The following is a 21,656-nucleotide window of genomic DNA, read 5'->3' on the forward strand; positions in this document are numbered from 1 at the left end:
GAATTTTTTTGAATGAAAGATCAAAAGGATAAACAATGCAGATTTTTTTTCACAGCCTTCTTTGCTCATATTTACTAAGGGTGCAATATTTTTGGCCACAAATGTGTGTGTGTGTGTGTGTGTATATATATACACACACTGTATAAATTATATTTTTTCTGTCAGGTGGCTGCTGTTGAATGCTTCATTAACAGTGTGGACTCTCAAATGAGACAAAGGGAGGAAAAACAGAAGCTGGCTGCCATTGCTGGTCGTATAGAGGCATATGAGGCCGTGGAGGGGGCCAGTGAGGAAGTGGAGAGGGTGAGAATCATAGACTATGAGTCACTGTCTTGGTTTCAGAATGCTTGTTGATATGAGATCTTGGAGTTTTTTTGTCATTTACAGAAAAAAAAAAAAAAAAAAAAACATGTAATACCTATAAAACTTTTATGTGATCATACTTCCAAGACCTATCACTCCTTGATGTGAGTGTATGTAATCGTCCATTCTTCTGTGCATTGGTCCTTCAGATCCTCAGGGAATATAATAACTTTGACCTGACCGCTCCAGTGATGGGCGCCCCACCAGATGAGACCCGTCAGCTGCTCTTAGAGGGAGCTCTGAAGATGAAGGAGGGGAAAGAAAGCAGGGTACATTGTGTTTTCTGTGCTGAGATATTAAAATAATAGTTCATTCCCCCAAAATTGGGAAAATTCTGTCATTATTTGTTCAACATCATGTCTTTTCAAACCAGTATGTCTTTCTTCTGTGGAACACAAAAGGTGAATTTTTGAAGAAAATCTTGGCCACTTTTTTTCTCCACATAACTAAAGTGAATGAGGACTGGTGCTATCAAGCTCCAGTCACCCTGTTCCTCACAGAATGCTATCATATAACTAAGACTTCAAATGTAGTGTACAACTTGAATGGCCTACTTTTCCACTCATTATACATTTATGGTGCTTTGTCATTTTGTCATTACGTTCCTCACATAAAGCAATCATATGACTTGGACTTGGAATATAGTGCACAAGTCATGTGGACCACTTTAATGATACATTTATGGTGCTTTTTGTCATTTTGGACAGTCATCTTTCACTTTCATTATATGGAAAAGAGTGGCCAGGATATTCTTCCATAATTCACCTTCTGAGTTCTACGGAAGCAAGAAAAACATACGGGTTTGGATCTAAATAAGGGTGCGTAAATAATGGCCAAATGAAAAAATTTTGGGTGAACTATTCCTCTATGGAAACAAATTGTTTCAACAAACAGCCAATAGTTGTCTCAAAGTTTGTCTCCGACAGATGGATGTGTACTGTTTCCTGTTCACTGACGTTCTGTTGATTACTAAGCCGGTGAAGCGAGTGGAAAAGGTTAAGGTGATTCGGCAGCCTCTAGTCATCCATAACATTGTGTGCCGAGAACTGAAGGACCCAGGAAGCTTCCTCCTCATCTACCTCAATGAATTTCGTTGCGCCGTGGCCTCCTACTGCTTTCAGGCCAACAGTGGCACTCAGGGCCGCAGCTGGATGGAGGCCATCTACAATGCACAGGTATAGTATAGTGTACCCTGTATTGACCTTATTCATAAACAAAGAATAAGCCACTTGAAACCTTTTTCAAACATGGACGGTTTAGAATTGAATCTTTATTCATTGTCACACAACCAGGGAGAGTGAAATTTGTTTGCAACTTTCATGTGACATCACCATGTTAAAGGAAAATTATGTAATTATTTACTCAGCACAATAGACATTATGTAACAACAAACGTCTCAAACAGTAGTATGCTACATTCTTGTCACATGACCTCATGTCATGCCAAACCCATATGCTGTTGTTGTTTCTGTGGCACACAAATGAAGCAATTTTAAAGAAGGAATTGTACCATTCATGCATACATGACAGTTCATAGTTAAGGGCTACTTTTACGGTACTTCTATTAAGTTTTTTGTTCTTTTTGGGACTTAAGAAATGTGGTCACTATGAACTGTCATTGTATGCAAAAGAGCTGCTTGAAGGCTTTTTAAAAATTATCCTTTTGTGTTCTACGAAACAAATAACAGCAAATTGGTCTGAAATGACAAGTGCATAACTAAAAAAGACACTAGTGAACTATTCCTATATGATAATGGAACAACACAGATCTTTAACAGTTAGACTTAATTGTTGATTGTAAAATGAAGTGTTACTCCATTCCGAATCAGCTCCTGAGACTTCGTTCAGAGTCCCAGCGAGATGACACGGATGACAGAGAGGAGGTTGAGACGGAAAGCAGCATGTCCACATCCAGCTCTCCATCACTTCAGTACAGAGAGCCACTAGGCAAGAGGTAAGCATTATAAATGGACTATTAAAAATTAATCTTGCATTGCATAAATAATAACAATTTGCTTGTACACTCTGAACAGAACCTTGTAGATTAAAATTTGTATGAATAAACATTAGTGAATAAGTGCAGTCACTGGTCAAGTTATCAATTCAGATTGTGCGAAATATCGGAATATTGCAAAAACAATCTGCGAACAGAGCAGCGTTTCCATCCCATGTGTTTAAGAGAACAAAATTGTCACTTCTGGGGAAACTGGTGCAAAATAGAGATGAAAATTAAAGTTGAAGTCACCGTGGCTCTTGTATTAAATGTAATAAATATTTCCCCGTTTGGAGTGCGCAGACAAAACACTTTGAGGAACTTCATGTTCATTATTGTTCTGAGGCAGATGCCTTATGTCTAGGAGCGAAAGTTGTCAGACAGTTCAGGAAAGTAAAATCATGAATAATTTTTATGACAGGTGTTAGCATTTCAGAATAACCAGAGCAACACTGGAGATGCTATGTAAGGGATAATGTACAGTCAGTCGTTATTGTAAAATACACCCCAACAGGTTGATCATGACCTCGAAGCGAAGCCATGTAATATCCTGCTTATTACAAGGCTACTAACCAAATCAATACATAAATGGGCATGAAACATTGATTTGCATTGAAATTATGTTATTATGTGAGAAATAATCGCTGAACAGCTGATTTACACCTCTGGTTTGTGTCGAAGTTCTCGTGGTGTTTATTTAGCGAAAATGACTCACTGACTGCTCATTATCCAGGTTATTACAAGACTGCTTACCGAATAAATAAATAAATGAACATGAAACACTGATATGAGCAGAATTATTTTATTAGTGTACTTGTAGAGATTGCAGAGTGATATGAGTAGTAAGGATGACTCGCAATTCTCGGATGACCAGTCTGATATGACTTAATCCCCAGATGTGCGGTTGTTACTCAGAAATATCAAACCACTTGATGGCACCACTGACCAATTAGAATCGAGTATTCCAGAGACCTGTTTAATAAGTGATGATATTGATGATATTCTCTGAGCCAATTATGTATTCACATGGCTTGTTGAGGCAAAGTCTCATTACTTTTTTGATGCACATCTCTATTACTATATACATTCTATAGGAATGTATTCTGTAAATATGTTTCCATCATAGATTATGCACATGTTTTTTTTTTTTTTTTATAGAATAGAAAACCTCAAGTGAGCTTATGTTTTTTATGCACATTTGGGAGATTTTATTTGCAGCTTGGTGTTTCTATCCAGCAAATTTAACACAATATCCCAAAATTCGCATAAAAATGTGTGGATGGAAACCCAGTTGCTATTAGAGTGGCTCTAAGCATGAACAACCCTTAAATGAGACAACACATTTAGTGAAAGATCAAAGTACAAATCAATCAGTGTAATAAATATACATTTTCTTGTCTGAAGCCTCTCCCTTTCACCAAGTCACTCTGATGGTTCAACTGAAACCCTTTCTGTGGCTGCAATGGAGGATGTGGATGAGGTTGAGTCTTCGTCGACTGGGAAGATAGTGCAGACTGCATCCTTGAGAAGTTCGCTCCTCTCTGACTCTTTAAGCCTGCGGGATTCCCTATCGACTGATGCCAGCAGAACTCTGGAAAGCCTGGTTGATTTGGTGACCACAGACCTGGATGCAGAAAGTCGCTGTCTTTCAATAGACAGTGCATATGGAACTCTCTCACCGGAGTCCCTGATCACAGAGCTGGACTTAAAGGGAGGGCTAGGCCAGAGTGAGGGAGACGACGCTGGAGAGGAAGAGGAGGCATTTGAGGATGGTGAAGATGTTGAGGATTCAATCACCTGGAATGGCTCTCAGATTACTGTAAATGAGTCCTACATTTTGGATGACTGGTCAACCAATCAGGAGCCTGGCAAGAAGAATGAATTTGCTGGAATGTCTCAGGACACGGATTGCCGCTCCCAAATATTGCGGCGCCGTTCACCTGTCCAGCCTCGCCCGGACTACCTGCAGCACTTTACCCACAGGTCACGCTCTGAGGATGACCTTCTTCAACACCTCAATGGCCCTGTCCACAATTTGGACAGGAGAAATATCAGCAAAAGCCTGACACACCTCGCCAAACAAACGTGGCACAGCTCAGAGCTATTACAGACAGACGTGGAACACCATCAGCAGGACGTCATAGAAAACATTTCAAGAAAAGTGACAGACAGTCTTAAGCGAGCAGAGGCCAGGCATGTGCAAAGGACCCTGAGCTGCCCCAATGGTCAGGCAAATTGTGAGCTTACAGAAATTGAGATACTGCCCCCTAGTGGAATGGAGGAAAAGAGTGACTTTGCGCTTACCCAGCACTCTCATCATCAGCATAAGAAGCTTACAGTGGCTCAGTTGCACAGAATACGTGCCACCATGGTGCTCAACTCAACACTAACTGCTTCGTAAGTTTACACACAAACTTAGTCTGCTTCTTTTGGTTTGACAATACAGTTTTAACCAACATTAACATTACTGTTAATTATTAGGCTCATCATATTAGTCAGTTAAAAAGTGGTGATGCCACTTCACTAAGTGTGGGTAAATCTCACAAAAGATACTGAAAGCCTATTTTTTGGACCCCTTTTGACTACTTTTCCTACCACTTTAGGACCATTAGAGGATGCTTTTGCATTGTGACAATAAAACACATCCCCCCAGTTATCTGTAGACTACTGTAATAGTAACTATACAGTATATATATGGAGTAATGAGAATAAGATTTTATCATATTACTGTAGGCTACAGATAATTAAGATAATCTGTTTAATTGTACACATACATCATTTTAGTATATGGTGTAAATATGTTGTACTGAATTAAATGTACACTCAAAAATATTTAAATCTATTTTTAAGATTTATGCATTTAAATTGTTTGACAAATCAGATTGTAATTATATAAGTAATCTTTAAATAATGTAAACATTATGAATTCAAAATAAATGTAAAGTATTTAATTAAATTTAATGAGGGGTATGAACTTAGTAAACAAAATTAAAACATTTGAAAACAATATAGTTTGATAAATGCCAAAGCTATTATTTTTGCTTTGGTATTAATTGAACTAATTTTATACTTAGCAAAGTGAATTATATTTAAATAAATCAAATTTTATCTAATTGTTAAAATCTTTCTATTGCCAGGAATAATTTTTTTGAGTGGCTTGTAAAAAATAAATACAAATTATATATATAATTTACCAGCCACTCAAAAAAATTATTCCTGGCAATAGAAAGATTTTGCAAAAATAATGATATAAAAAACGCAATATAATATAATGCAAAATAAAACATCTTATCATTTTGTGACATGAAAAAGAAAATCATTACAGTAATGGAAATCATACTGTAATTTTTTTTTTCATGTCAAAAATGAAAAAAATGCTTTTTTTGCATTAATGTAATTACATTTGTGAGGGAAATGTGCTTAATTATCATAAAAAATGTTACTAATACCATTTTTTTTTCAATCATTTTCCTTAAATATTTTTTAAGTCACATATGACCCAGACATTCAGGTGTGATTCACCCCGTGTATACACAGGCAAGCACATGCAATTAAAAAATATGCCACCCATATCTTTTTCTATCTGTCATAAAATCTGTAATTTAGTAGCAATAAAGAGATGTCAACACGAAGCATTAGGATGCACCCACCTAAACCAGTCTAACTAACAGCTTGCTGACAGATTGTTCCTGCACATTGTTACATCAAAGCTCTCCTGTATTGCCCAGACATGCCCACACAATGTGACCCCTCATTGTTAATGTTCTCCTAAGAGTATGGCAACAATTCATTAGCAGTCCGTGTTTAGTACTGTGAACTCCCATTAGATGACAATGTGCTCGTCTGATATAACTTTTAATAGGGTGAGACAGTGTGGCTCAAGATAGCCAGGCCCCATTGTCTAGCAGTCTGTGGGAAGCTGGCATTTCAACATCCACATCTTTTGTCCCCAGTATCTTTATCTATTAATCTCTATCGCCACCCAAATTTATTAGGGAACTGTAGTTTAGAGAGACCTTCAGAGAGAATGCCTGGATCTGGGACATGGAGTACAGTTTTCTACTTTTTCCATGTATTATATCTATTTTTGTCTAGAGTAGGATCTGTTGTGGACTTTAATTGTTTAGTGAATGATTTGTTTTCATAAATATGCAATTTCTTTGAAATGCTACCATTCTTCTGTGAAAAGAATAGTTGAATACTATTAAATAGTTGGATCATAAAATAGATGAAAAAGAGGAAAACATGACAGATTTATAAATTATTTGCTATTTATGTTGACCTTTTTTCTCCTCTTTTTTTCCTCTAGGGAGGTGTAGTGTCAGAGTAAAAGAAGCTGATGCCATTAGCTGGTCTATTGGTGGGCCCATGTCCAGGACTACATATGAAAAGAAGTCACTACCTGTATCAACAACTGGGCTCCCAGAAGGTTGACTTCTACCCACAAAGGGAGACGCAACTCACTGACTCAAATATAAACACGGGAAGATCCAGGGAGAACCCTGTGAAATTCTTAGTAAACAGCCATGACCATACCTTAATAATAAACTAATGTTGACAATAAAGTCAATATTGTTTTATACGGATCATCCATACAAAGACTTACATTATGTCTTATGTCTGCCATTGAAAAAAGAGACTTGAGTTAAAAGTGCTGTAAGTTTTTTTTGTTTTTTTATTTTTGTCCCTACTATCTGATAGATACAGTTGAAGAAGTTTACATACACTTAGGTTGAGGTTTTTAACCACTCCACAGATTTAATATTAGCAAACTATAGTTTTGGCAAGTCATTTAGGACATCTACTTTGTGCATGACAAGTAATTTTTCCAACAATTGTTTGCAAACAGATTGTTTCACTTTTAACTGACTGTATAACAATTCCAGTGGGTCAGAAGTTTACATACACTAAGTTAACTGTGCCTTTGAGTAGCTTGGAAAATTCCAGAAAATGATGTCAAACCTTTAGACAATTAGCTAATTAGCTTCTGACAGGAGGTGTACTGAATTGGAAGTGTACCTGTCGATGTATTTTAAGGACTACCTTGAAACTCAGTGCCTCTTTGCTTGACATCATGGGAAAATCAAAAGAAATCAGCCAAGACCTCAGAAAAACAATTGTGAACCTCCACAAGTCTGGTTCATCCTTGGGAGCAATTTGCAAAAGACTGAAGGTACCACATTCATCTGTACAAACAATAGTATGCAAGCTATTATACCACTCATGAAGGAGATACATTCTGTCTCCTAGAGATGAATGTAGTTTGGTGCAAAAAGTGCAAATCAATCCCAGAACAACAGCAAAGGACTTTGTGAAGATGCTGGAGGAAACAGGTAGTATCTATATCCACAGTAAAACATGTCCTATATCGACATAACCTGAAAGGCTGCTCAGCAAGGAAGAAGCAACTGCTCCAAAACCACCATAAAAAAGCCAGACTACAGTTTGCAAGTGCACATGGTGACAAGGATCTTACTTTTTGGAAAAATGCCCTCTGGTCTAATGAAACAAAAATGTAACTGTTTGGCAATAATGACCATCGTTATGTTTGAAGAAGAGAGGGTGACGCTTGCAAGCCGAAGAACACCATCCCAACCGTGAAGCATGGGGGTGGCAGCATCATATTGTGGGGGGGGCTTTGCTGCATGAGTGAATGGTGCACTTCACAAAATAGATGGCAAGATGAGGAAGGAAAATTATGTGGCTATATTGAAGCAACATCTCAAGACATCAGCCAGGAAGTTAAAGCTTGGTCACAAATGGGTCTTCCAAATGGACAATGACCCCAAGCATACCTCCAAAGTTGTGGCAAAATGGCTTAAGGACAAGAAAGTCAAGGTATTGGAGTGGCCATCACAAAGCCCTGACCTCAATCCGATAGAAAATTTGTAAGCAGAACTGAAAAAGCTTGTGCAAGCCAGGAGGCCTACAAACCTGACTCAGTTACACCAGTTCTGTCTGGAGTAATGGGCCAAAATTCCAGCAACTTATTGTGAGAAGCTTGTGAAAGGCTACTCAGGTTTGACCCAAGTTAAAAAATTTAAAGGCAATGCTACCAAATACTAACAAAGTGTATGTAAACTTCTGACCCACTGGGAATGTGATGAAAGAAATAAAAGGCGAAATAAATAATTCTCAGGAATTATGAAAAACTGAGTTTAAATGTATTTGGCTAAGGTGTACGTAAACTTTTGACTTCAGCTGTATCAGTGAAATACTCTAGATGTTCTAAGAAATCACACTGTCTATGTGACAGCCCTAGGTTCTGTAAACAGCAAAAAAAAAAAAAAAAAAAAAAAAAAAAGAAAAGAAAAGAGTTGGGGGAGCAGCCTGGGTTTTTTAGCCAATCAGAAACGCTCTTTTCCTCTGGCTTTTACATGTTTAGGTGGATGAAATGTCCATGGTGGGTGGGGTTTTGAAGAATAAATTGGTTGAAGTTTAATTCAGTGAGTAAAACCAGCTGAAATCATTTACAGCAGCTTCATTTTACTTCACACCAGTCAGGACTTTTGCAAAGTAAAAGGGACGGAATAGAATTTATTGTAATCTTTACTTTACTGTTTAATACTTTCACATCAGCATCAAATGATGCATATCTTTCTGAAAGTGAAGGCTGTGTTGAAGTCAACACCACTGAGTAGTTTGTCAAACATTCTACAGGCCTGATTCACAGCAACGCCTTCTTTAATTTTTGACGGGAATGACAACGAGGCTGTGAGGGCTAGACGCACAGTCTCTTCAGTGGGCTGTACTGTTGTTTAAAGTGTTTTTGGATCGTTCCGCTCTTGAAACATTGAAAAAAATAAGTTTCCAAGCAATTTCAATAAACCATTAGATGTGATCTAGCAGCCTTTTGATAGCTTTATACAGTGTATGTCATTGAAGTGACGGTAAGTCTATCCCTCTCAGCCTCATTTTTATTTCCGTCAAAAATCAAAGATGCCGCTACTGTGAATAAGGTGAATAATTGTCACTGTTTTGAATACCAAAAATTGGTCCATTTTGGTAATCAGGTTTATGACAAACAAGCACAGCTCTTTTTTTACTTTCTGGATGTCTCCTTTCTTAAACTGATAATAGCAAACAGACACTTGTGCACCTGAGACGCAAAATATAATGAGTCTTTAATAGCTATTAATAGTTAATAAATAGCTAATAGCTAAATAGCTTTCCTCAATCTGCCATTGGTCGAACAAGCAGATAGTCCCGCCCCTCACTCACGCCATTGGTTGAGTCTATGTCGGGCGGTTGGGACGCTCAGACAAACGAGCAATATTTTTACAGCGCTAGATTTTACAGTTTTTTAAATCAATCAACAAATGGCTTACTTATAGCTGTCCCTGCATATTAAGCTTGGATATGAAAATGTACACTGGTTGCCAAAAGTTTGGAATAATGTACAGATTTTGCTGTTTCAGAAGGAAATTGGCACTCTAATTCACCAAAGTGGCATTCAACTGATCACAAAGTATAGTCAGGACATTACTGATGTAAAAAACAGCACCATCACTATTTGAAAAAAGTCATTTTTGATCAAATCTAGACAGCAGCCATCACTCCAACACCTTATCCTTGAGTAATCATGCTCAACTGCTAATTTGGTACTAGAAAATCACTTGCCATTATATCAAACACTGCTGAAAGCTATTTGGTTCATTAAATGAAGCTTAACATTGTCTTTGTGTTTGTTTTTGAGTTGCCACAGTATGTAATAGACTGGCATGTCTTAAGGTCAATATTAGGTCAAAAATAGCAAATAAAGAAACAGCTTTCTCTAGAAACTCATCAGTCAATCATTGTTTTGAGGAATGAAGGCTATACAATGCTTGAAATTGCCAAAAAATTGAAGATTTCATACAAAGGTGTACACTACAGTCTTCAAAGACAAAGGACAACTGGCTCTAACAAGGACAGAAAGAGATGTGGAAGGCCAGATGTACAACTAAACAAGAGCATAAGTACAACAGAGGCTCTAGTTTGAGAAATAGATGCCTCACATGTCCTCAGCTGACAGCTTCATTGAATTCTACCCGCTCAACACCAGTTTCATGTACAACAGTAAAGAGAAGACTCAGGGGTGCAGGCCTTATGGGAAGAATTGCAAAGAAAAAGCCACTTTTGAAACAGAAAAACAAAAAGAAAAGGTTGGAGTGGGCAAAGAGACACAGACATTGGACAACAGATAATTGGAAAAGAGTGTTATGGATCTTAACCCCATTGAGCTTTTGTGGAATCAGCTAGACTGTAAGGTGTGTGAGAAGTGCCTGACAAGACAGCCACATCTATGGCAAGTGCTACAGGAAGTGTGGAGTGAAATGTCACCAGAGTATCTGGACAAACTGACAGCTAGAATGCCAAGGATCTGCAAAGCTGTCATTGCTGCACGTGGAGGATTTTTTGATGAGAACTCTTTGAAGTAGTTTAAGAAGTTCTGTAAATAATAATTGTAGTAATTTTTCACATTATTAATGTCCTGACTATACATTGTGATCAGTTGAGTGCCACTTTGGTGAATAAAAGTACCAATTTCTTTCCATAAGAGCAAAATCTGTACATTATTCCAAACTTTTGGCCATCAGTGTATTTAAGTACTTTAAAGGGATAGTTCACCCAAAAATGAAAATTCTCTCATCATTTACTCACCCTCATGCCATCCCAGATGTGTATGACTTTCTTTCTCCTGCTGAACATAAATGAAGATTTGTAGAAGAATATTTCAGCTCTGTAGGTCCTCACAATGCAAGTGAATGGGTACCAAATTTTGAAACTCCAAAAAGCACATAAAGGCAGCATAAAAATAATAAATTGGACTCCAGTGGTTAAATCCATGTCTTCAGAAGCGATATGATAAGTTTGGTTGAGAAACAGATCAATATTTAAGTCTTTTGTTTACTATACATTTTCCTCCTTGCCTAGTAGGTGGCGATATGCACGAACAAAATGTGAATCCTCAAAAACAAAAGAAGAATGTGAAAGTGAAAGTAGGGATTGATCATAAAAAAGGATTTAAATATTCATCTGTTTCTCACCCACACTTATCATATAGCTTCTGAAGATATGGATTTAACTACTGAAGTCGTATGGATTACTTTTATGTGGCATTAATGTTCTTTTTGACTCTTCCAAATGTTGGTACTCATTCACTTTCATTGTATGGAGCTACAGAGCTTAAATATTCTTCAAAAAAATCTTAATTTGTGTTCTGCAGAAGAAAAAGTCATACACATCTGGGATGGCATGAGGATGAGTAAATGATGAGAGAATCTTCATTTTCTAATAAGTTACATACTTTAGCTTTAAATCACTTTTGTAAGAATAATCAAAAAGAACGACTGTGGACTATTTTTCCTTCGAGCGCCACAATAATCAACTTACATGCATTTGCTGTTTTGTTCTTTCTTAGAGTTTTGTAAATATGGTATTTATTGAGCCTGCTTTGTTTTATAGAAAATATATTGTTGATACCTTTTGATTGTTGTCTCATTTTGCTATCTGAATGGTAAGCACTGTTTCAAAGTTTAGCATTTGTTTAGAATTTGTCTTTTATAAAATAAGGGCTCAATCCATGTCTTATCCCAGGATCAGTTTACATACTGTATATAGCTTACATATTTACAGTTTACAAATATGCAAATGGTCCCAAAGAAAAGAGAGCACAACACGCAAATGTGTAATTAAAATTCAAATGCCAACCACACTGCCAAAATGTGTCCATTGTGTGTGTTTGTATATAAAACAAAAAAGTGGCCAAGAGTATGACTAGTCTACACTGACTAATTCAAACACTTAACACTGCTTACACTGAGCACTTCCAAATGTTCCTTGCCTTACCTTGATCATGAACAGCATGTACAGTTTAGCCTACAATATGTGCATGAAGGTTTTTCCTTCATTTTCTATCTTTCTTTGTGTAACTTTTATATGCAACATATTTTTAGAACACAGTGCACAGTTACTACTTACCAGCAGCCGACCTGCCAAAGATAAAATTGCAACATACTTCTAATCCATAAGGTGGCAGCAAAGACCTGCTTTTTTTTTTTTTTTTTTTTTTTTTTTAACTCATTGGCTTTTGTTTATGCAGCTGATGGGAAGACTTGAGGTCATGCAAGTAATTTTCCAACAATAACTTCTAACTTGAGTGAACTCAAATATAATTCTGTCAGGAAGTAAAATCCACTACAGCACTTTAAGTGTTGTCTGATCATTGAACAAATATGCTAGCTAGAGATGATTATCATATCGGATATTGTCTGTCCTATGATATCATATATTTGCAATTTAATCAATAATCACAATCATAATTTGAATCAACTTTGTACATTTATTGATAAAATATGTTGGCTTTCTGCCAAGTTTCCCTTGGACATTTTAGTGTTAACAGCTTCTTGTCAGATTGTTTGAGCATGAATCTTTGTATTTCGTTTGCTTTCATTTTTATAAAGTAACTGTAGAAATACAGTTGGAATCTCTCTTTGTCTAATAGCAGAACCCTTTTGGATGTTTGGTTAATGTGTCTGTCTAAAGGCTCATGATTGTTTGTTCCCCCAGAGTTTTATTGGTCATTGCAGGAGCTGAGTCTGCACTGTGGCTTATAACCATGCTGTGAGCAAAGCCTGTAAACATACTGCTCCACCAACACCCTGAAGATACATGGGCTGGAGCAACCTTTAGTAATTATAACCAGTTGTTACACTATGTCCCTGTTATTCAACAACACCCTGTCATTAAATTAGACCTAATCATAAAGTGTTAATATAAATATTTATTTAAACTATCAGAATTAACAGATTTTATGACATGTTGTGACAAATAAAATTGCCAGAGATTATAAAAAATGGGAAATATTTTTAAAAATCTATCTTAAAACAAAAGTGTAATCTTTGTGTCCATGTTGTCATTCATGAAAAAAGCATTTAGATCATTTTCAACAATGTATGATTTAATAACTTCAAAAATGTCAAGTGGTGTAACCATCAAGTAAAAAGTATTTCAATTCCTTTGCTTGCACCTTGAATAAATGTACACAACCTAATCATTAGTTTAAAAAAAAAAAAAAAAAAAAAATTCAAACATATTTTATTTATTTATTTTATTTTTTATTTTACAAATATCATGAATTTTTGAGTCACGAATATCAAGTAATTTTCTTGGGGTTACTCCATTTGACCTGAACAAAATGCTTTTTCATATAAATGTCAAAACTTATTTATTTATTTATATTATTTCACACACAGTCATGAGGGTGTAAAGGGGTCCTCTCTGTTATATGGTTTTTGCTTTGCTTTCTGTCACATGACAACAGAATGTCTACCTTAAAAAAGGTTTTTCATTATTAATAATAAGCTATTATAAAACAAAATTGTTTCACTTTTTTTTTAAAGAAATAATAATATAATATTATTCCGAACTACTTGTGCCAAAAAAAAAAAAAATTATTATTTTTATTTTTTTTTTTTCATAATTTCATGAGACTTTTATTTTATTTTTTCTGTCTCTGCAGGGGTACACCACTTTTTTTTTTTTTTTTTTTTTTTTAAGGATATACTGCGTTTAATACAAGTTAAGCTAAATCGACAGCATTTGTGAAATAATGTTGATTACCACAAAAATTTATTTCGACTCGCCACTCCTTGGAAGTGAATGGAGCCAATCTATAAACGTTAAAATACTCACTGTTTCAAAAGTATAGCCACAAGACGTAAACTAACTAACGTGCTGACATTATTTTAGTGTGATAAAATAGCTTACTGCCCTTTTCTGTGTAAAATTATATCAAATTTTACAACTTCGTTGCTATGATGACGTCACGCCGTAAACCCTAAAACGACTGTAAAAATGATTTAACAACTTTAACAGCTCAAATATTACACAAGTTGTAACAGAAGCATTAACGTAAGTGCTTTTATAAAATTATAAGCTTCATATTTCTGCCTTTAAACCCTTCAAAAATTGGCCCCACTCACTTTTGCCGCTGTAACCTCGATTTTTGCCATTTTCAAATAGGCTACTTTTTTTTTTTTTTTTTTTTTTTTTTGGTAATCAACATTATACCACAAATGCTGTCGATTGATTCGCGAATATTCCTTTAGGCCCCAGAAAAAAGCAAACTTACTTTAAAACCAGAAAACTATATATGTTTTGTGTATTTGACATCAGAACATTATTTTTCACTGCTATTAGTTTTTGACGCTTACATTTGCTGACAAAAAGCGAGTCGTTAGTTCAAGGAAAAGTACGCATTATCATTAATGTTTTATATTCATCATCGATTACAGAACCCCAGAAATGAAACAAAGACAGAGTCTTCAGAGTAAACACAGCTGAAGTGTTTGTAGTTCACGTGAAGGGGGGCAGGCCGGGCGGAGATGGTCTGAAAACTGAAGGTGGATCAGTGGCACAGACTGCCGCTGATGTCGCTGGACGACAAACAGCAAGTCTTTGCCTTCGTGGTAGATGTTTGTCAAGGTTATCAAGCACTGCTCAAATTCGACTTTACACACTCTTCAACGCGTCCTTTTAGGAAGAACAACCCAAGAGGATATCGGACATGAAGAACTTGACTCGAGCGCTTTTCTTTTTTCAACGTGAGTTTGTGATTTACCTGTTAATCCAACCAAAGTCACTCATAATTAGGCTAACTGATGTTATAATTTATTCTTCAAGTATTATTGTTATTTTTACATGTTAGTATTTGTTTCTCTTATATTTACATAAAATGATACAACTTTAAAATGTATTATTTTGGAGTAAAACTGGTTAAAGTGTGTTTGTTTCACTATAGTGTAGGCTAATTGCAGATGATTGTGCCTGAAACAGTCGTAATATGTAATTCATGATAAATCTTCACTTCTTTTTATGACATTTTATAAAGTAATTTAATGGCTTTTCAGTCTGTATTTTGCACCGTTGTGACCCAAACCCAGATGTCAAAACCAGCTACTGCAGAAAACATGCCTTTGTTTGGAAAGAACCAAAGAAAAGTTTTTACTCTTGTCCAGCTTGACATAGCCATCAACATTTAAGGCACACAAAGGAAAACAGCAAATGGGCTATATTTTATGTACTAAAACGTGAGATTAGATTAAGCACATTTTTGTAGACATTCGCATGAATTAATTCCAGATGTATTAAATATCTGGATGTACTGTAGTTATGTTGGCTGGACAAAGCCAACATACTATTACTCTACAGACATGGTTTAGGGTTTTTCCAAAATCCCTAAACCAAGACCAAAATTATCAATTGTAAATCCCCCTAGAGCTTTCAAGCTACATCCACTAAACTTTGCACAGACCTACAGACTGTTCTCACTCACTATTATGTTTCTAACTGATTGGATTTACTGTTTTCATTTAATACACAGTTGAGAATCCCTCAATCCCTCTATCTATCTAACTATCTGTCTGTCTCTCTGTTTAACCTTCAAAATGATTTTTTTTACCTACTTTTTTTTTTTTTTGCCCATATCACTTGGGAGTTTCTGTTCTTAAACGTCCCCGTGAAGTGCCTTGACGAGGGCAGTTTTCTTTGACTTGTAGACGTATTTCCTACTGAAACATGAAGTTGGGGTGGGACTTATCAAACAGGTCAAACCTTTTAAAAAATAGCCAATAGGCTTTAGTTTACATCACAAGTTTTTTTACTTTTCATGCCAAAGCCAGTGTACAGCTAGGGGAAATGAGAAGCGATCTCAATAATGAGTCCAAACACTTTTCCACTGACTTGAGAACCGAACAATGATCGAACTGACCACGTTACTCCATAACCGGCATCACGGACTTTGCTTACGATGAGGCTGGAGCTATTGTGCGCGTCAGTGCTGATGAATGAGAAACAAGCAAGAAAAAGATTACAATATATCAATCTGACACCTAAAGGTGAAGATGCAGCATCACACTAGAGTAAGTTCTTAGTTACTGCTGCCACTGTGCCATTCCCAGTCAGCCATGATTAATTTACTCAGCAGTGAAAATATCAATTACAAGGGATTATTGTTATAAGGACAGTAATATTCTGATGGTCACACGATGCTCTCATAAATGTGGGCCCAGCACCATGTGTAGATTAAAGCGGCTTTTTTCTCTAAGACTGATAAGACGAGTCTTCATCTCATGTGAGTGTACATAATGTTGTACATATTGTCAGAAAATACAATTAACAAAAACATCCCTGAGTGCACATTTAAAGGGATAGTTCAACCAAAAATGAAATTCTCTCATGATTTACTCACCCTCATGCCATCCCAGATGTGTATGACTTTCTTCTGCTGAACACAAACAAACATTTTTTGATGAATATTTCAGCTCTGCAGATCGTCACAATGCAGTTACTGTAAATGGGTACCAAAATTTTGATGCTCCAAAAGGACATAAAGGCAGCATAAAATAATGACTACAACTCCAGTGGTTAAATCCATATCTTCAGATGTGATAAGTGTGGGTGAGAAACAGATAAATATTTAAGTCCTTTTTTACTGTGGATCTCCACTTTCACTTTCATATTCTTCTTCTTTTGTTTTTGGCAATTTGCATTCGTCGTGCATATCGCCAGCTACTGGCAGGAAGTAGAATTTATGGTAAAAAAAAAAGAATTTAGTAAAAAAAAGGACTTACATATTGATCTGAATATTGATTGCTTCTAAAGATAAAGATTTAACCATTACTTTTATTACTTTTATGATAAATTGATGTGCATATCAGAGCTTCAACATTTTGGAGCTGAAATATTCTTCTAAAACTCATTGTTTGTGTACAGCAGAGTAAAAAAGTCATACACATCTGGGATGGCATGAGGGTGAGTAAATAATGAGTGAATTTTCATTTTTGGGTAAACTATCCCTTTAAGTGATGTGTCTAATACAATGAAAGGCTGTGCAAACACAGTGCATGCTGAATGCAAGCTCATTTTTCTTGGACTAATGGAACAGAATGAACCAAGACAATTCCCCTAACTTAGCACATTAGACATGAATTTGCTCTTTCAGCAAAATCCAAGAGTGACTCATGGTGACTCAACTGACAAAATCAATAAAGACATAAGGTTTTATTTCAAAACTAGTGAGTATGTATTATTATTCAGACCTACTCATCTTTTCAGAGGCTGAATCATTATTTTAAAACTATGACTAGATTATTTTGGTTCATTCTTCTATTAGAGATTGATGTGTCACTGTAAACTAAACCAGAAATCCTTTTTGAATTGGAACTTGAGTCAATTTCAGCTTCTTAAAGGGTTCCTTACCTCAGTTTCTTAAGGCAGCTGCCAGCCTGTAGCTCTGTACCCTGCATTACTTACGTAAAAGACTTTCTTTACTTATATCTTGGGGCAAATACACTTTATGCCTGCACTTGCCTGACACCATTCAGCTTAAAGTAAGACACTAGACATACTATCATGTTGTTATAATTTTTATTTACAGTACATAACATTATGATTCTGCACACTCAGCAGGTCTAGGTACAGACGTACAAAACTTAGCTATGCTCAACGTTTTTCTCTGCTGGAGCAAGAGGTTGAACCCTGGCTCATTTCAGATGTAGAACTATTTATGAAGTCATTTGCATCTTCAAAACACTCAGTTATATTCAGTTCCTTTGAAGTAAGGATAAATTCCACTGAAATATGAAAGCATTAGGTTAAAAAAACATCTGAGCCCTAGCTTCAGACTTAAAGGAATAGTTCACCCAAAATTTAAATTGTGTCATCATTTACTTACCCTCATGCCATCCCAGATTTTTTCTTTTGCTGAACACAAACAAATATATTTAGAAGAATATCTCAGTTCTGTAGGTCCATACAATGCAAGTGAATGGTGGCCAGAACTTTGTAGGTCCAAAAAACATAAAAAGGCAGCATATAAGTAATCCATAGGACTCCAGTGGTTAAATCCATGTCTTCAGAAGCAATATGATAGGTTCGTGTGAGAAACAGTTCAATATTTAAGTCCTTTTTTCCTGTAAATTCTCCTCCCTCCCCAGTAGGTGGTGATATGCACAAAGACTGCAAATTGCCAAAAACAAAAGAAGATGAAAGTGAAAGTAAAGATTTATAGTAAAAAGGATTTAAATGTTGATTTGTTTCTCACCCACACCAATAATATAACTTCTGAAAATATGGATTGAACCATTGGAGTCATATGGATTATTTTATGCTGTCTTTTAACCTTTAAAGTTCTGGCCACCATTTATTTGCATTGTATGGACCTACAGAGCTGAGATCGTCTAAAAATATTTGTTTGTGTTCAGCAGAAGAAAGAAAGTCATACACATCTGGAATGGAATGAGGGTGAGTAAATGACGAGAAAATTTTCATTTTTGGGTGAACTGTTCCTTTAAAAAAGAAAGCAGAACTGTTGCTTTGAGAAAGAGAGAGTGAGACCTACAGGGGAAAAAATCCTTACCCATTTTTTCAAAGGTTATTGACATAGATATTACACATTTTACTGGTTTAGACTCTCCTTGAAATCCTCAAATTATGGCTAACCCCTATAATATATATAATTGGCCAAATAATGCATAACATATTTATCCCTATCTGCACTAGACTTAATTTGAACAAAGGAAGAAAATAAAGAAAGAAAGATATATAAAGAAAGAAACGTACATGTGTGGGTTCACAGTCTCATGTGCAGGTGTAGCTTTGCCCTTAGCAGGTTAGTGTGAGTATGTGTGTGTGTGTGTGTGTGTGCGTGTGTGTGTGTGGGCGGGATTGGGTGGTTTACGAGCCAGGGCGGGTTAACGATTTCTGAGGCCCCAAGCAACTGACCAACCTGGGGCCTCATTTTGAAAATGTTACTTTCAAATTTATTTTAAATCATAATTTTAAATTCATTCTATCAGCCATTGTAGCCAAGTACATTCAAAATGTTTAATTAAATACAATTCTAGTTCAAGATAATTAATGCATGTTTTCCAGTTTTTTCGACAATACAGTGATTAAAAAAAGCAATATTTACCTAGTGTATTTTTACAAAACACTTTTTTTATGAACAGGGTGTGCAAAAACTACTACTTCACTCACTAACATTTTGGAAATCAGTTGTTATTATTATTATTATTATTATTATTATTATAACCTAACAATTATTAATTGTTGTCCAGTTTTTCATTATAATACAGAATGATACAGTATTATTATTACTTTGAGGATTTGTTGTATACAATAGTAATATATTTCTGTCTTATTTACTTTACTTTCACCTGGAGCTTATTTTCTGACGCTGCAGTGAATTGTTCACCATGTTGCAAAAGGCTGTATTTTATGTAAGCATTGTAGGCAACATTCATAACAGTAACCAGCCACAGTAAACAAACAAGGCACGGCAGCCCCTCAGCACAGAGCAGAAGGAAGAAAAAAAAACATTGCCGTTTATCAAACGCTGAAACTTTGCTTGGTGCAGAATAATCTGGAATAATGTTAAACATTGTAACAGTCACCTCTTTGCAACCTGAACTTCTTGAAAACCTTAAACCTTTGTGACACCTGCGCTAAAACAGTCTAGACGCAGCGCAACGAATGAAACAGAATGCAGGTGTCTCAATGTGTGTTTTTGAGACCTAAGTTATTTTTAACTTGACACAGTGTCTAAAAATGTGCCGGTCCTGCGTGAGACACTGAAGAAACAGCGAGACACGATGCAGCAGTCAAGGATGTTCGTCCAGTACGTTTACATAGAAAAACAATGGAAAATCAGAGCAGACGCACGCAAAAACTCGTTTGGTGTGAACGGCCCCTAACTCATGGGCGAAACAAGTTCGGAAGACCTGTATATTTTTTCATAAATTACAAACCCGAACCCAAAGTCCTACTTGAAAAACTGACCTGAACCCGGCCTGTCTCTTACGTGAACCGCTCTAAGAGCACTTTCATTGAGCTTTCCTACCGGGGCGGGGGGCCCCCCGACGTCCAGGGCCCCACGCAATTGCGTGATTTGCGTAGTGGTAAAAACACTTCTAGTGTCCCCATAATTCAAATCGCTTAAAAAACATACTAAACAATGTTTTTTTTTTTTTTTTTTTTTTGCAAATGTAAAAATGCAGAAAGTTTTTGTGAGGGTTAGGTTTAGGGGTAGGGTTAGAGGATAGAATCTATAGTACAGGTCGTACAGTATAAAAGTCATTATGTCTATGGAGATTCCTCATAAGGATAGCCACACCAACGTGTGTGTGTGTGTGTGTGTGTGTGTGTGAATGAAGTACGTATATGAGTGTACGGACAAGTCATTGCATTTCAGAGTGCTTCCTCAGCAGATTCCAAACTGTTGACCCCTCTCCCTGCTCCTTCCCTCATTTTCACTGTGATGTTTGTGGTTTCTCTGGCTTCTAACACATGCTTATTACCTTTCTATTGCTCTTAGTGTTTGCTGTACATTTACAAAGCTATTTCCTTTTCTTCCATTTGACACAAAATCATAGTGACATTTAACAACCCTAAAAGACAAGATAAAGATGGAAAGCCAGGTAAATAGACGTATTACTGAGTAGCATACAATGAATTGAAACTTTATGGCCCTCTAGAAGTCTGTAAAAAGCATTATATTTTGTGCTGTGATTCTGCCCTTTCAGAAGAAGAGCCTTTTTTGAACTACTTCTACAGACAGTGGCCAGTTACTGTGCCAGTTGTTGAGTCATTTGAATAGTAGTCACAGCTGCATAAGACAGCAGTGGAAGAAGCAAGACTCTGAAGTAAACTTTTCTGCATTTTCAGGAAATGGTTGGAGATTTATGGTTGTAAATAAGAGTTAAGTGTTTGCATATCTCCAATTATTTGGGTTGTGTGAGTGTAATAAAAAAGTAAACCAACCCATTTTTACAGTAGATAAATCTCTCGTAACACCAAAACAATCTCTTACTGTAATTCAAGAGGATCTGGGTCTATCCAACCACTCCCTTAATCATAACGAAAAAATATTCTTTGTGCTTTTTTCTTTTAAAGGAGCATGACATTATAAAGTACAGAGTGGTAGGTTGGTCGAGTAGAAAGCAAAATTATAATGTGAATTGTATAGATCCAAATGCTAATCTTTTCTTTTTGAGCAGTCATTTAAAATGAAGTTTTAAAGTGCTGACTTTTGTGTTGTCTATACCTGTCATTTGAATTTAAGTTATGCAAAATTAAATATTTCAGTGCTGTCCAATAATAATTCAAGCTTATGTGTTATGCAGTTAACTATTTACTGACGAATTTGAACGTTTCCAGATATCACAAAGGAGTGTTATATTAGATGTGAGTATTTTGACTGTTCTTGCAAACATAAGGAGAAGAGGTGTTTATTTCTGAGAACCCAACGTCAGTCAAAC

General features: G+C 36.1%; 2 protein-coding genes across 5 annotated transcripts in view; both read left to right on the forward strand.

Annotated features, from left to right (window-relative positions):
* The window catches only part of LOC127426362 (pleckstrin homology domain-containing family G member 5-like), a 77,468-nt gene extending 68,799 nt beyond the window's left edge, over nucleotides 1-8,669 (forward strand). For 2 of the 3 annotated variants that reach the window (XM_051673129.1, XM_051673130.1), the window contains 6 exons: nucleotides 166-303; nucleotides 513-632; nucleotides 1,290-1,538; nucleotides 2,192-2,316; nucleotides 3,760-4,752; nucleotides 6,665-8,669. In XM_051673129.1, the coding sequence (XP_051529089.1) occupies nucleotides 166-303; nucleotides 513-632; nucleotides 1,290-1,538; nucleotides 2,192-2,316; nucleotides 3,760-4,752; nucleotides 6,665-6,674 (1,635 nt within the window). In that variant the 3' untranslated portion in view covers nucleotides 6,675-8,669. Of the gene's footprint in view, nucleotides 1-165; nucleotides 304-512; nucleotides 633-1,289; nucleotides 1,539-2,191; nucleotides 2,317-3,759; nucleotides 4,757-6,664 lie in introns of those variants that run through there. The other variant, XM_051673127.1, reaches the window with a different exon arrangement.
* A 6,033-nt stretch (nucleotides 8,670-14,702) lies between these two features.
* LOC127426375 (matrix remodeling-associated protein 8-like) overlaps nucleotides 14,703-21,656 on the forward strand; it is a 33,001-nt gene continuing 26,047 nt past the window's right edge. Inside the window, exon 1 of one of the 2 annotated variants that reach the window (XM_051673159.1) lies at nucleotides 14,703-14,942. In XM_051673159.1, the coding sequence (XP_051529119.1) occupies nucleotides 14,906-14,942 (37 nt within the window). In that variant the 5' untranslated portion in view covers nucleotides 14,703-14,905. The remainder of the gene's footprint in view (nucleotides 14,943-21,656) is intronic. The other variant, XM_051673158.1, reaches the window with a different exon arrangement.

This window comes from Myxocyprinus asiaticus, chromosome 35 (assembly GCF_019703515.2).
Source record: "Myxocyprinus asiaticus isolate MX2 ecotype Aquarium Trade chromosome 35, UBuf_Myxa_2, whole genome shotgun sequence".
Lineage (NCBI taxonomy): Eukaryota > Metazoa > Chordata > Actinopteri > Cypriniformes > Catostomidae > Myxocyprinus > Myxocyprinus asiaticus.